This window comes from Exophiala aquamarina (genome assembly GCF_000709125.1).
Source record: "Exophiala aquamarina CBS 119918 chromosome Unknown aczIA-supercont1.4, whole genome shotgun sequence".
In the NCBI taxonomy this organism is placed as follows: domain Eukaryota; kingdom Fungi; phylum Ascomycota; class Eurotiomycetes; order Chaetothyriales; family Herpotrichiellaceae; genus Exophiala; species Exophiala aquamarina.
In genome coordinates, this window is record NW_013550584.1 from 2,693,936 (window position 1) to 2,709,197 (window position 15,262).

Below are 15,262 nucleotides of genomic sequence, written 5' to 3' on the forward strand. Positions count from 1 at the left end.
CACAAAAAATATCTCCAACGTAATCCCAGAACTGTTCTGATGCTGATGGAAATAGGACATTCAGCATCAGATGCAGGTAAAAGTCCTGCTTACGAGCTTGATATACAAAGCTAGGGCAAGATTGAGGGATGGGTTCAGCACCTCCCACCAAAGCCACCGATGCAGTCCTGGTGGCATCTGACCCGGTGCCAGATGGCGTCCAAGAGGTCAGAGGCATCGATTGGACCGCATTACCTGCAGAACAGCGCACTGTCATCTCAAACTTCGTGCATCAGATCACAGGGCAAGGATTCCAGTCCAGTGCGGTAGGAGACGCCATTCGCATCGTCAACGACATGGTTGGTTTCTTCCGGCAATCGACAGTCAGCGAGGCAGGTTCTGACTGAATGTAGAGAACATGGAGAGATCCAGAGACCGGTGACAAAACAACCATTTTTCTCGGTTACACATCCAATATGATATCGTCGGGGTTGCGCGAGACTTTCCGCTGGCTTGTACAGCACCGCCACGTGTCGGCTATTGTTACGACGGCGGGCGGGATTGAGGAAGACTTCATCAAATGCCTGGCACCGACATATCTAGGGTCTTTCTCGACGCCGGGGGCTGTGTTACGGGCCAAAGGACTCAATCGCATTGGAAACCTGGTAGTTCCGAATAACAACTACTGTGCGTTCGAGGACTGGGTGGTACCTATCTTGGACCAAATGCTACAGGAGCAGGAGGATGAATTTGCACGTAGTGGACAGCGCTTCATGTGGTCCCCCAGCAGGATCATCCACCGACTTGGCAAAGAAATCAACAATGAATCGTCAGTCTACTACTGGGCGTACCGAAACGACATCCCAGTATTTTGTCCAGCGTTGACTGATGGGAGTCTCGGCGACATGATCTACTTTCATTCGTTCAAAGCATCTCCACTCCAACTTGGAGTCGATATTGCTCAGGATATTCGCAAGATCAACACCATCGCGGTTCGGGCTAAGCGGGCGGGAATGATCATCCTAGGTGGTGGCGTTGTCAAACATCATATTGCTAATGCGTGCCTGATGCGGAATGGTGCCGAAAGTGCGGTGTACATTAACACAGGACAAGAGTTCGATGGCAGTGATGCTGGGGCCCGGCCAGATGAAGCTGTGAGTTGGGGCAAGATCAGAACTGACGGCGACAGTGTCAAGGTGAGTGAGAACAATCTTCTTGGCCACAGACCCGCGGAGTCACTCATGCAATTTAGGTTTATGTCGAGGCCACAGTCGCTTTTCCGCTGATCGTCGCTGGGACATTTGCTCAGCCGGAATCTTGAAAGCAGGTACGGAGCACAGCGTACCTCGTACGATGACCGGAAGTACACGTATGCATTAGCGGAGACTACCTGGGCAACCTATAGACAGCCCATCGGCCTCCAACCTAACTATCTGGTTAGTTAGCCAATTGATCCTCCAGGGGGTTAGCGAGCACTCTTAGGATAATGAGAAGGCGGTGGAGGAGTTGGACGGTAAGGAGAACACGCCACGGAATTCATGTGAGAGCAGACAGTCGAGGTGAATCCTTTGTGGCCTCCTATACCGAGCATCGAGTATGTATGCATCATTCATCATGTCAATGTGGCGACGCTCCAATGACGATGTAGTGGCGAGAGTATTGATGCCTGAATAATATAGAAGGAATTTGGCTTGACCGGTGGTAGGCTTCCTTTTCACAACCAGTCTGAGCCTCACCTCGCCCACAGCCCTGGCCTGCATAAAGTACCGAGTACTCTATAAGGAGCACTCATGCGGATGGTGCAGGTATCCATCGCCTGGAGAGGGCGGATGGCGTGGGGCTCCGTCGGGCTAGAGACATTAGGTGCTCAGTTAGAGGCCATCCCTCGCCGGCTAGCCCCAGAAAAGCATGGCTCTACAGACCCCTCCCCACGGAGCCTATCCGATGACCATCGATAAGCCTGGGCTTCCCGGCGTAAGGCGAACTTGTGGCCCAGTCATAGCTGAACACCTGCGCCTCAATCCACCCGAGTGCCTTGCTTTGATATGCCCTCTCTGGCACCTATCCACCTGTCCAACTACCCACCTACCCGCACCTCATCCCTAAACGCTACCCCATCCATCCCCTGCTTAGCACGCCGTTGCCTGACATGCCGGTGACTCTTGTTTCCTCTGCACTTGCAGCCTGACCTGTAGAGTCTAACCTCTTCCAAGTTCCAACCGGTCAACTGAGACTCACTCCTACTCACATCCATCCATCCATCCATGCCTATGCCTGCCTGCCTGTTCCTTGCCTGCCTGCTCAAGTCCAGGCTGCAACAACTAACTGACTAGTCGAATCTGGCTAACCCACGCTGAACCTTTGTGCACACATCCCCATATCCAAGATCCCAGATCCCATTTACTCATCCTCGTTGCCGCTGTCTCTTTTTGGGCCCCGAATATATCAACTTTCATGTTCCACGGCCGAGCATCCTCACTCATCTCTCATCTATCTTTCCGCCGCTCTCACCTTGCTAGTTACGCTGAGGAACTGACCCCAAAAGAGCTGTTCCGTCCTGAACTGACCCAGCCTCACTTGGATGTTGACCATGTAGCATCGCTTACCCCGTACGCCATCACAGCCTAACATAAACCACAGTCAAAGTGACTCATCTCTCACTTCATTGCCTCAATCATCATGGCCAGCTCTCAGAATTCTCCCGTCCTTGTCCAGCACGCCTCTGCTCCCCACACGCTGAGTCCTTCATTGTCAGTTGTCTCGATCCCTCCCTTCTCTCCAGACTCTCTCACCGAACCTTCAACGCTCCCAGAGCCGATATTCCCCCCTCCCACTTCAGTGCCTGAGATAGAACAGAACACGACAACTGTAGCTGTTGAAGAGGCAGATACAGAGATGGCAGATGCCGCAGCTGCGGCTCCAGCCCCGGCACAACAGCCTTCCAACGTTGTCGAAATACCAACACCATCTCAAGAAGAGGTGCCGTCTGTTTCTGAGCATTTGTCATCTACGACAACCGGGCCAGTTGAAGACACAATTCCACCTCCACCAGACTCATTGCCTCAACAAGACGACTTTTCCCCGCCCCCACCTCCCATGGCAGCAGTGCCCAGCCCGGAAGTTCCAGACTGGGTCACCTGGGAAGACGATCTCTCTACTCCAACTGAGGAGGAAATGACTCAGATCAATGCTCGAGATTTTGAGTTGAGTGCCTTAGACGTCCCCAGTGTGGAGAAGAGAATCTATCAGGATGTGGATGATCCAGACCAGCGACCGGTCAAGAAGCTTCGTCTCAGCTGGGTGATCAAGAACCTGCGAGGAACCAGAAACAAGCCCAACTCAAGTCGGGTTATGATCTCCCCGCCTGCAGAGGTCGATGGCAATTACTGGCAGATCAAATTCTACCCAAGAGGGAACAAGTGCTCTTCCATGAGTGCGTACATCAGATGCAGCAGGATCGCCCCCGAGCCAGAGTCAGAAGCTCCCGATAGCACATTCTCCTTCTACGAGGGCACTCCGGATGCAGACCTTGGAAATGACGCCGTTCCCATCCAGACCTTCACCGTCGAAGCAGAGAACAGACCAGCAAGCAAGGCAACCCCAAGTGACGCCCCTGAGTCCCATGATTCTCAGAAGCAGGAGAGCTCGCAAGGGACCTCGCAAGGCACTGATGGCCAGGATGTACACCCTGTCCCGCGTGAGAGTACTACGTCGGCAGATGAATCGAAATACATCCAGCCTGCAGACGAAGCCTGGAGAGTGCCCGCGCAGCTAGGAGTGATCATGTACAACCCCGAGGAACCGCGAACCTGTACCTACATGTCTTCCGAACACCAATTCTCCCGTGCTAATGATGACTGGGGGTGGACAAATTTCCATGGACCATGGAAAGAGATTCATCGCCGCCAGTATGCACAGAGAACCCCTCTGCTCCGGAATGACACAATTGCCATTGACGCCTACATCCGCATCTTCGACGATCCGAGTCAAGCATTATGGTGGCATCCCTCAGAGACCGAGCCTCAGTGGGACTCCAAGACGTTGGCCGGTTATCACCCAATGGGCACCCCTCCATTATACCACAGTCCTGCGGTTGCAGGCATTACTGCTTGGCTTTTGTTGGCTCCCTTCCGGCAGGTCATCCAAGCCATCGACGCTGGCCAGTGGAGGAGGAACTCTCAGATCCGACCACGACCTCTCATATGCCAGCTTCAGGTCGTCATGTTCCTGATGCGGTGGCTGAGGAAGGACAAGGATACATACGTTGATGTCAATCCTGTGATTGAATCTCTCAAAGAACATGGAGAATCATTCACTGACGTTGTGACATTTTGGGAAATGTTTCGCAGAGGGATCGAGCTAGAACTGGAGGAGGATCCTGAATCCATGCGCATGATTGCCAAAATCTTCGATTCACCTGATGGCCGATTTTCCGTACCTCCATTACCCGTTGAAGGAGTCAGTGACATCCAACAGGGCCTGGACAGAGTCCTGGAAGCCAAGAATTTCCGCGGCCGTCTACCAGACTTCCTCTCGCTCCCACTTGCAAGAGAGAAGTTTGACAAGAAATCGCGTGAATGGAAACTCCTTCACGATCGTGTCATCCTCAACGATGAAATCATGGCGGTTGAGAATACCGCAGAAGGCGACCGCTCAAGTTATACACTTTATGGCTTCATGGTACATGTCGGGGAAAGAAATTCAGCGAAGATTTACAGCGTTTTGCGGCCCAACGGTCCAAACACCAAATGGCTGGCTTTTGAAGATGGGGATGGAAATAAAATTTTCTCATATACCAGAAAACGAATCAACGAGTTTGAAGGTCTTGAAGGGCAAGCGCTGAAAGATTTCACTTCCACGAGACAGACTGCCTACCTGGCAATGTACATCAGAACTAGTTGCCTCCCCGAATATCTTCCCGGCGCTCTGGAGCCGTACCGACTCCCAAGATGGCTAGCATCCAGCCTCACGTGGGAATACCAAGACAAGCACGATCCATTCGTTGAGGAAATGGTGGAGGAGAATCCAGATGAAGTCAACGTGGAACTCTATTCAGAAGAGGGTGTGTATGGACGAGAAGGTCTACTGGACATGTTTAACATCAAAAAACAGTCCAACCACAAGGGCCTTTACCATTGTCTTACTCTCCCGAAGTCGACGACTTATCAAGATCTCAGAACGGCATTTTGCGGGAAACTGGGTATTGGAAACTCGAGTAGCCTTCGACTTTTCATCATGCGTTATTCTGACATCGGCAACTACACCAGTGCGCTTATGGAGCCTGTCCAGTTGTCACGTAATATCACCGAAGAGAAACCATTGGTGCAACCCATCTGCCTTTGGTACTCCGTACTGAAGACCCGGGAAGAGATTGAATTGTTTGGTGATCCTATTCCGTCTGTTGAAACTGAATCCACACAGCCAGACCCGGAGTTGAGTGGAGAGAGTGACGGACCAACAGACCTTATCGCAGCAGTGGCTCCTCCCAGTGGAATTCAACTTGCAGCTGCTGATCTTGAGCAGGCTTCAGTGCAGGAGGCAGTTGTTGCAGATCTAGAAAGAGTCACCACTGTCCGGGAACCAGAGCTCGTCCTATCAGAAGAACAAGTCGAGGACGCAGATACGCCAATGCAGCTAGAGGACTCGCCTCCAACAGCAGAAGAGAGTCTGTTAGCGGATGTCCCACACGGGCATCTGATTGATGCAGCAAACCACCACACCTCCACAGAAGTAGTCTCCGACCCAAATGCTCAACTGCCTGAGGACCCTACCACTTTGACCTCCCTTACCGGTGCGGAAGAACGAGTGATTGCTGCAGTTATTGCACAAGACGGAGAAATAATGGATTTCACGATGCAGCCTGCTACCGACACGCAGGCCTCTGAAAGTCAGTCCACCGATTCATCCGAATCCACATCTTCTGCGTCGTCGGCAACATCCACACCAGATCCACAAGTCAGAAACATTTATGGCTTCATCCAGATTTTCGATACGGTAAAGCAGAATTTCATGGTCTTTGGCACCTTCTTCGCCAAGTGCGATGACAAAGTGAAGGACTTCATCAGAACACGCATGGGGTACGCAGCTGATAAGGAATTCATTGTCTGGCGCCGCGAGTCGCCCGTTGAGGGTAGCATGATTGAGGACCACGAGAATTTTGATGATCGTCGCTTTGTCAATGGTGTCGACATCATCGTTGGCGAAGTCCTCGGCGACTCTGCCGAAAAAGCGCTTGAACAGCAAGGGAAGTTCTCCAATCCTTTTGCCTTGTCAAGATATCTCCGCATGGTAGAACGAAGGCATCCGATCGAATCAGTGACTAGTGTTACTCCAGTTGAGGTCGCCACATTTGGGACGGACTATTACAAAGGTCCACTGGTCAACGGGCGGGCGCATGGTCCAAACTGCCTCTGTATTACGTCTACCGGGAATACCTACGAAGGTCCACTGGTTTGCAATAAAAAATGCGGCAGAGGAGGTAAAATGACGTATCAGAATGGCGACACATATGATGGAGAATGGGACGCAGACGAGCGGCACGGACAGGGTACATTTGTGGAGAGTCGAACAGGAAACAAATATGTAGGAGGGTTTGAATATGGAAAGCGATGGGGAATGGGCACGACTTATTGGCAGGTCGCAGATGAACAGGCGGATCTGTGTCAGATTTGTTACAGCGAAGAGATTGACGCATTGTTCTTTGACTGTGGACACATTTGCTCTTGTGTGGAATGTGCTCGGCAGTGCGAGATCTGCCCGATCTGCCGAAGGAGCGTGAAGCAGGTGGTGAAGATGTTCCGAGCGTGAATGCAGCTCAGCTCGTACATACGATACTCTCAACTTCTCTCCTTTATCTTGGGCACAATCACAGCGAATGCAGCGTTTTCCTGGACTATTGCCAGCGGGTTTGGGTTTTTTGGACCGGATGATCACCATTTGGGGTTGCAACTTGCAACACAAGCATTTATGACGCGGGCAACAAGAATGACTCAGACAGAACTCAGAAGCCAAGCGATAGCGCAGGGGGTTTTGCGGGGTGCATACGATCATCGATATCTAGCATTCTAGCATCTTTTCAGATGGAATATTCAAATTATTCTTTCTCCCCCACTGCATCCCCTTGATGGACTGACAATGGATGTTGTTGTGACTCAAGAAATGGCCATAAACCAGGAGTCTCGTGTGCTAAGCGATGTAGCATTCCGGCCGATGTTACCCTTCGAGCCTCGAACCTTCACCTCCCCACGAAATTGGCGATGTCAGTCGTGGGGGATTCAAGGATCTCTCCCAGCCTGATTACTAGCAAAGCTATCTCCAGGGTCAACCTCCTATTGAGTAGATCAAGGAAGTTCCATCGGTCTGGACGGTTGTCTCAATTGTGAGGGTCGACTCACCAAGTGTCCCCGCTCTCGCCATCCATCTTAACTTACACAATAGATCCCTTGAACAAGAGTACAGGCCGACAGCCTGATGCACACCCCACCATCCTCGCTTGTCCACGTGGGGAGAATTGGCAGATATTCTAGGTGACATCGGTTTCAGCAAGGGCATCACAGGCTTTCACTCGAGAGATCTGAGCAAACCGTGCGTGCATATCATAACGAGCATTGCGGCCATGATAGCTTTGGCGTGATCATCCCAGCTCTCAAGCCTTCCTAACAACCGCGTTCCTACAGCCTCTGGTCGGATTTCCAGCCAATGACGTTGAACAGGGTTGCCCAGGCTGAGGAAGGACGGAGAAAATACTCGATGCGGAGACCTCTCTAGGTTTGTTAGCTGGTGAATCGCTCAAAAAACTTTTGATATCTCTGTTAGGTCAACTTTCGGCGCATGAACGACTGAATGTAACGTTACCAAAGCAGAAATCGATGAGTTTGCTAGGCTGGTCGCTTGGGGATCCATCCATCCGTCTTGGTTCCCTTGGTTGTTCGACAGGGTATGTCATGTATGTGTACATCATCCTGTATCATGGATTCGAAAGTGGCAAGTACCGTACGGTCCAAGCAACACTCATCCGGGTGCAGTCTTCGATATGCATCAAACAAATCATAGCCTCTGATCTGCTAGGCACTCGTGATGATCGCAATGGGCTTTTGAATGCAACATTTCTTCTAGGTTGAGCCTAGATCGGTAAAGGATCGCCGTTGGAATAAGAGCAAGCAGCCTACGGGTATAAAAACGCCCGAGGCCCACTCTTAAATGGTGACCAGCCTATAATCAGCCACGACCCCACGCAGGACCCGTGACCCACGCTCCTATCCTTCCGCCTTAAGCATCCGCAACGGGCCTCGCTAGCCTCACCCCACCATCGACGTTGGGGAAAAGAAGAGCGGGATCGACCCGTCGGCTTTCGTGGAGTGCTACACCGTTATCCTGTCAGAAGGACAACAAGGCCCTCCAGGGTTGCTGGAGGGGGTAATGTTGCCGTCGTGAGCCCGCGATACAGGATGTTGTACTGCGAGCGATCCTTGATAGCCAAGCAAGAGTATCTAGGTATGGCTCGGACAACTCCTGTTACTGACGAGTAGTACTTTATGTAGGTTACTCCAGCAGCCAACGCTCCCTTATCTCGACATGCCACACGTTCGGATGGAATCCATATTGAGACCCTACTGATTCCAAACGACTACCTCGTACCATGACTGCATATCGTGGGATTTTATAAGACCCGAGCCCGTTCCGTCCTACCTTGACAGAGTTCATCTTCATCGGCCTGACCCATTTCTCACAATTTCGCCGGTTACCAATATCATTGTCAATTGGACGGGATTTCAATCCCCCCTTCTCGATCACAGTACCGAGTACCGAGTACCAGAGGACCTGGCCTGATCATGGAATCCCAATCAAGCAACGGCGGTAGCGGCCACAACGTCACCCTCGGGGATGACAAGAAAGTCCTAGTCGACGATGGCGTTGTCCGGACCACACCCACCGGTGGTGAGGAGCATATCTCCGCGAGTATTGCGCTGGACCCCGCCGCTGAGAGGAGGCTGGTGTGGAAATTCGACTGTCGGCTCCTTCCATGCCTCGCTGTTATGTACTTCTTCAACGCATTGGTGAGTCTTTGCCCGTTTATTTCACTCACCACCCTGGATTTATATTTGGTGGGGTGCTAACCCAAAGTTGTTACACTCGATAGGATAAAGGGAACTTGGGCAATGCAAAGACTGCTGGCCTGGAGGAAGACCTCCACCTCAAGGATGGACAGTACAACCTTATCCTTTCCATCTTCTTTGTTCCCTATGTCTTGACCGCCCCGTTTCTCGGTCTCGCTGGCAAGAAGTACGGCCCCAGTAGGGTCCTTCCGGCGATGATGGTGACTTTTGGCTTTGCGACCCTGGTGCGTTTGATTCCGATTCTTTCCCACTCGCCTCTATGAGAGCTCGATATCGTTTTGATCGTAGTGGTGTTTCCCGCGAAAAGATCAGAACAGGAACAGCATGTCTTGTTGATTGAGAAGGAGCGGTGCTGACCGACTTTGTGCATCGTCTAGATGGGCGTCGCCGTCAAAAACTTTGGTGGCCTCATGGCAACGAGATGGTTTTTAGGCATGGCGGAGTCCGCGTTCTTCCCCCTGGTAGGTGGTAACAACCTTTTTCTCCCTTCTTGAAGGACTCTTTTCCCACATCGAGCAGTATGCTGATTGGGGCGGATATGCAGGTCATTTACTACCAGACCACTTTCTACCGACGTGGTGAGCTGGCACGTCGACTGGCCATCTTCTATGCGGCATCGTCCATCGCCAATGCCTTCGGAGGTCTCCTCTCTTTCGCTGTCTTCCACATCCACTCAGGAGCCCTTGAGAACTGGCGATACTTGTTCATCATCGAAGGAGCCTGCTCGATCCTCTTCGCCATCTTTGTGTTTTGGTTCCTGCCATACGACGCGCAGTCGGCCAGGTTCTTGAACAAGGAAGAGAAAGAACTCGCCTTCTATCGCATCCAAGTCGACTCCTCGTCCATTGTAAGTGAGAAGCTCAATATTAGGTCCGCTCTCGGGATCTTCAAACAACCAACCAGCTGGGTCATTCTGGCGATTGAGATGTGCCTCGGCGTTCCTATCCAGTCAGTGGCACTCTTCCTGCCCGTGATCGTCAAGCAATTGGGCTATTCGACAGTGAAATCGAACCTCTACACGGTCGCACCAAACGTCACCGGCGCCGTCATGCTGTTGATCCTCGCCTTTGCGTCGGATTACACGCGGCTGAGGTTCCCATTCGTCGCCCTGGGCTTCGCCTTTACTTGCATTGGCTTCGTCATCTTCGCCGCGGTGGATCATTCCAACCTCACGGTGTCGTACTTCGCGTGCTTCATGATGACCTGGGGCACCAGCGCCCCGAGTGTCATTCTCGACACGTGGTTCAACAACAACATCGCCGATGAGAACAAGCGCATGATGCTCACGACTGTTGGTGTCCCCGTTGCGAATCTCATGGGTGTGGTCAGGTGCGTTTCTCTTTTATTTCACGCAATGTCTCTCCCTCGTTCCCTATTTTTTGGGTGTTCCCTTTAGCTGTCCCCAAAGCAAAAAAGCTTTCACGAGAACTAAAAGCAGAACTAACACCATTTTCTACCCCTCCAGCTCCAACATCTTCCAAAACAAAGACGCACCGAAATACCTGCCGGCGCTGATCACGACGGCAGTGTTTGGCGCCACGGGCTGCCTCTTGACACTCTCGCTGGGCGCGTGGATGGTGTTTGACAATAAACGGCGCAACATGAAGGCCGGCAGGACCATCAGGGCCAGAGACGTCCCGTCCGAACGCCTCCGTGACGGCCCTGACACGCCCGAGTATCGCTGGTTCTACTGAGTTAGTGGTTAGTTGCGTCATCGACATCGCCATCGGCATCTTATATCATGCATGTTACTGCACACTACACCATATCTCTTAGTCATATGACTTCTATTTGCTATGTATGCTGTGCCTTGGGCGCGTTCGTTGGCCAAGTCCGTGGGGACAATCGCTACCTTGATTAGCCAACAACCCAGACGCCTATGTATCCAGCCCCTCTAACTAGATACCTACATACATACGCAGGCCAGGCAGACAGTTCTTCCATGAACCGATTTACCGCAGAGACAGGCGGTTCCGTGGCCCGTGTGTACCTCCCCAAGGTATTAGGCGTCTGTATTCCGGAGAACAACCATGAGCAGCGACCCCCTAATATCAGCAAGCACAACACTTTAAATTTTTTCGGTTTTTCGGGGGAGGGGCTTTTTTTTCTGGGAAAGGGGGAAGGGAAGATAAAGGGGTTGAGGAAGTGAATCTTGGCACGTGATATCGGATACTCGAGACGAGTACTTGCTTCAACCTATCCTCCACAACTCATTGTACACAAGGTGCTACATACAGTGCAGGTACTCGGGTAGTATGTTGACTTGGAAAAGCCGAGGGAGGGAGGGCTTGATTGCCCTGCCTGAATGAAATCTGCACACGAGACAATCTAGAAATCGCTCAGATAACTCAGTCCAGATTCAAGAACTGGAGGTATGCAAATGCCACGAGACACAAAGGGATCGATCAACCGCCTGTATGAATCCATTCTCATTCTCATACTCTGTCAAAGATAAAAAGGTATTTGCGGGTGACTGACTGAACGGACGACCTACCAAGAGGTAGTAAATCTGTGGGGTACGACGTAGAGGGTGATAAGGGGTATTTTTCCGAGCACAAAGAAATGACAAGAATGCGCTGTCTTCAACAATAACCAACCAATCATGGCGTGATCCACCAGACGAGAAGCCAGGCGCACTGCGCTCAGTCACTCACTCAATTTCTGATGTTTTCCGCCACGATATGACATCGAACAAAGCTCGAAGTCCAAAACGACAGAGATGGGCTGTGCGTCGCCTGCTGTGCGTTTTGGTGTAGAACGAAAGGATGAGGGTAGTCATCAAGATTTGTTGTTGGGGGTCGTGACTCGTGTCAATTTGTGGTGAATCCAAAGATCTCCACAAAGGGGCAAAAACCGTGCAGGCTTGTATCCAAAGCAATGCAAGGGGGACAGCACCAATACAATAAAAACAGCACATACTCCAAACCAAGTTCATCTTAACTCTAGAACTTGGACTCAATCACCACACAATCTCATCCTTTCCACCCAGGCCCCCTCATTCTATATCTTGCGGGCAAGAAAAAAAGAATGCCTGGCTTGTCATCGCCGATTTGTCGAATCCTTTTGTATTGTGTTGCTAGAAATGTTTTACACTTATTGTATGAAGAGTCGATCACCGGACTCGAGTTTCAAGTGGGATCGGTATACTCCCTTGTTGCCTAGGTCCACTTGGAAGGCCACCATTTGTTTGAGGGACGCCACGTCGATTCAGGCGATTTGTTCGCCAACTTTCGTAGAACTGCAAATGGTAAGTGGGAAGCAGTACTACTCGAGGTCACTATACATACCACTTCACGACATGCTTCGCGCAATTCTGATCTCCACTCGCCAAACACCGCTTCCTTCAATTTGATGAAATCACAATGGGCGGCACTGTAAGGATCGGCAAAACCCCAAGGGAACTGTCGACCAAGGGGACCATCCTTGGACTCAAGAGAATACTTGTCCGGGCTGATGATAGACCACAGCTCAAATCCGCTTGTGAAATTGATATCCGTTGAGGACAAGGTGGACTGTTGACGGCGGTGGTTCGGTGGTCGTTTCGTGCTAGAAGTGGGTCGGTTGGGATCAGAACCGTCACTCTTGGAACCAGCTTCACTTCCCGAATCCTCATTGCTACTCATGCCGTCTTCTTGACGTTCGTCAAATCGGTCGTCATCGGAGTCATCGACAGCGAAATTCAGAGCTTCTAATGGGTCAAGGCCGGCCTTCTTCAAACTCTTGCTGACTGTTTGTTTCAAGAATGACATATGCGCAGAAGTAATGGTATCGGCCTTGCTTATTACAGGAATGACTGTAGTCTGTTTGGAGAGGGTCTTCAGGATTTGGATGTCAAAGTCCTCGTCAAGTGCGCCAACGATCCGAGCAGGCTTGGAGATGCGGCCTCCGTCAGCGGTATTTTCTTGACCCTGTGACAAATTGATGTTCTCGTCAAGCCTGGATGGATCGAGCATGAGGAATACGCAATGGATATGTGAGTCGACAATACCGGGAGAACGAACAACCTTCATCTCCTCAATGAAGGTATCGTCAAACTTGCTCTCAACAAAATTGGACATGTCGCGCAACTGTAGATCGACCACCCCCTTGTCCAGTCCCTGCGAGTCCCACAAGGTCAAACCAATTCGTTCGTGGTCGACTTCGAATTCTTGGTAATGGTGAGTATAGTTTGGGTTTATGCGGGCTGATGAAGGCGGAGAGTCTGTGTCAGGGGCCTTGCTCGACTGTTTCCTTGCAGGAAGGGCGAGGGAGCGCTTGAGGAAGTTGAGGAAGGAGGTCTTGCCGGAATTGCGAGCACCAATGATCAGAATGTTGTAGGGAGTCGGATCCTTACGGCGCCGGACTCTTCGGGGAGAGTTGATGGTAGACACAATGGAGGTTGCGTACGAGTATCGACCACCTGTCACAGGACAAGATTAGTGAGTGGGGTGATGGTTGACGGAGCGGACAACTTACGATGGGTCATGCTCTCGGTCCTGGCATATGGATCAACGGCATCTTTGTCGAGGTTGGCGGGAAGCGGAGGCACAGGTGGAGCATTCCTAGAGCCGTTTGTGTACTCTCTCGAGGCAACATGAGGATGGTAGTTTTCACCACCGAAGGACTGGATGCCCAGAGGCTGGGGAGTATGGACTGGCAGACGTGGAGGCGACTGCATCACCTTTGCCTGCTCGTCCAATTCACCGTGCTTCTTCTTCAGACGACCTCCTGAGCCTTTGCGGTCGCCCAAGGCTTCACCACTTTTTGAGCGAAACAGACGCGAGCCGAGACTGGCACTTCGACGACTGGAGGCCTGCGACTCATTTCGAGCGAGAGAAGCAGGTGAAGTCATGATGAGGTTCAAGTCTGGTATGGAGTGGTATGGAGTGGTGGTGTGGTGGAACGCGCTGACGTGAGAAGGGTTCCGGTGGTTGCTGCTGATGGGAGGTGGTTGTTGGCTTGCTTGATTAATTGAACGACCAGGAGCCCGGGTGGTAGACTTGTTTGGAATTAGTCCTCACAGCAAGACTCGTTGGCGTAACTGATGGCGACCAGCGCAGGCGCAGCTCCGAATATAGAGGGAGGGAGTGTGGGTGCGTGAAAAGGAGTGACGAGGTGAATGATGGATGAGCTGAAGAAAGAATGAGGGTGTCGACAGTAGGCACTCTCTGGGCCAGTCAAGAGTTACTGGACGCAGTTCCGTACGGAGTACGCGTTCGAGGGGATTAGATCGAGAAGATCGAGAAGATCAAAGGACAGTGGGCAGCTGAATTGGACATCTGTATGGAGGATGGAGGGCCAAGTACGAGTACTCCGTTCCACGTCCGACAAGCAGGTACGCACCCAGCAGGACGAGCCAGTTCCAGCGAGTAGAGAAGTGCCTCTGGCGGACGGAGTACTTACGATTCACGAGCAGTAACTACTAGTAAGGTACCAAGTTATGTACTACCAACCTGGCTGCCAACTAGAAAGCGTCGAGAAGCTCGTCGGGTCTCCGGGGTGCAGTGGGTGCACTCGTAATTGAGAGCTTGGGGAACTTAGGGGACTTAGGGGGTCCCCAAGGCAAAAGGAAGACCCTGAGGAGCCTGGAGCCACCGCCAATAGTAACGGGCAATAGGCTCCTTAGGCATAGCGTTGGGCTTAGGCTTGCATAACTCCGTAACTAACCCAACTAACCAGCCCATGATTCCTAGTGGGCGAAAACCTCCGAGATCTGTCTGCTGACGCTTAATCATTGGCTTCGTGCCTGAAGCTTCAGTGTCAACCACGTTTATTGCCAATTGACAGGTAACGGCGATCGAGAGACGATATGCAAGGACTCCGTAACTAACAGAGTCTCCATAATGTGTGCTACAAGTCGCCATGGCCAGGTGTTCTGGTGTTTTTGGGGACCACCAGAACAACAAACACCCAAATTTCCAGATGGACTCTCTGAGACACGCGACATCACCGAGCACATCTCTCAATGCTCCTTGAATAATGATTGCAACCGTAGCACCACTCCTGAATATTTCCTCATGCACATCGTGATAATTCAGGGGCTCGAGTCCCTTGGCTGAGTGCGCTTACCGACTGGCTAACCATCAACGCTGTCGCGTTTCAGGAGCACTTGTCACATTAGCGTCTCCTCCCAGGGCTCCTATCTCGAACTACCAATCCACACCCCTACCACCTTGAGCACTTCGGCC

At 51.6% G+C, this 15,262-nt stretch overlaps 4 protein-coding genes across 4 annotated transcripts; 3 read left to right on the forward strand and 1 right to left on the reverse strand.

Annotated features, from left to right (window-relative positions):
* Positions 1–128: 128 nt before the first annotated feature.
* A1O9_06070 (deoxyhypusine synthase) lies at positions 129–1,300 on the forward strand (the record flags this gene model as incomplete). The annotated part of the gene is made up of 3 exons (XM_013405282.1): positions 129–338; positions 393–1,175; positions 1,232–1,300. The coding sequence occupies 3 exons, from the start codon at positions 129–131 to the stop codon at positions 1,298–1,300; spliced, it is 1,062 nt and encodes a 353-aa protein (XP_013260736.1).
* Positions 1,301–2,658: 1,358 nt separating this feature from the next.
* Positions 2,659–6,786, forward strand: A1O9_06071 (uncharacterized protein; the record flags this gene model as incomplete). Its single annotated transcript, XM_013405283.1, has 1 exon — positions 2,659–6,786. One exon carries the CDS (start codon positions 2,659–2,661, stop codon positions 6,784–6,786), a length of 4,128 nt encoding a protein of 1,375 aa, XP_013260737.1.
* A 2,024-nt stretch (positions 6,787–8,810) lies between these two features.
* A1O9_06072 (uncharacterized protein) lies at positions 8,811–10,789 on the forward strand (the record flags this gene model as incomplete). Its single annotated transcript, XM_013405284.1, has 5 exons — positions 8,811–9,035; positions 9,119–9,319; positions 9,473–9,556; positions 9,640–10,424; positions 10,561–10,789. The coding sequence occupies 5 exons, from the start codon at positions 8,811–8,813 to the stop codon at positions 10,787–10,789; spliced, it is 1,524 nt and encodes a 507-aa protein (XP_013260738.1).
* Positions 10,790–12,253: 1,464 nt separating this feature from the next.
* On the reverse strand, positions 12,254–13,926 carry A1O9_06073 (uncharacterized protein; the record flags this gene model as incomplete). The annotated part of the gene is made up of 2 exons (XM_013405285.1): positions 12,254–13,494; positions 13,551–13,926. 2 exons carry the CDS (start codon positions 13,924–13,926, stop codon positions 12,254–12,256), a joined length of 1,617 nt encoding a protein of 538 aa, XP_013260739.1.
* Positions 13,927–15,262: the final 1,336 nt, after the last annotated feature.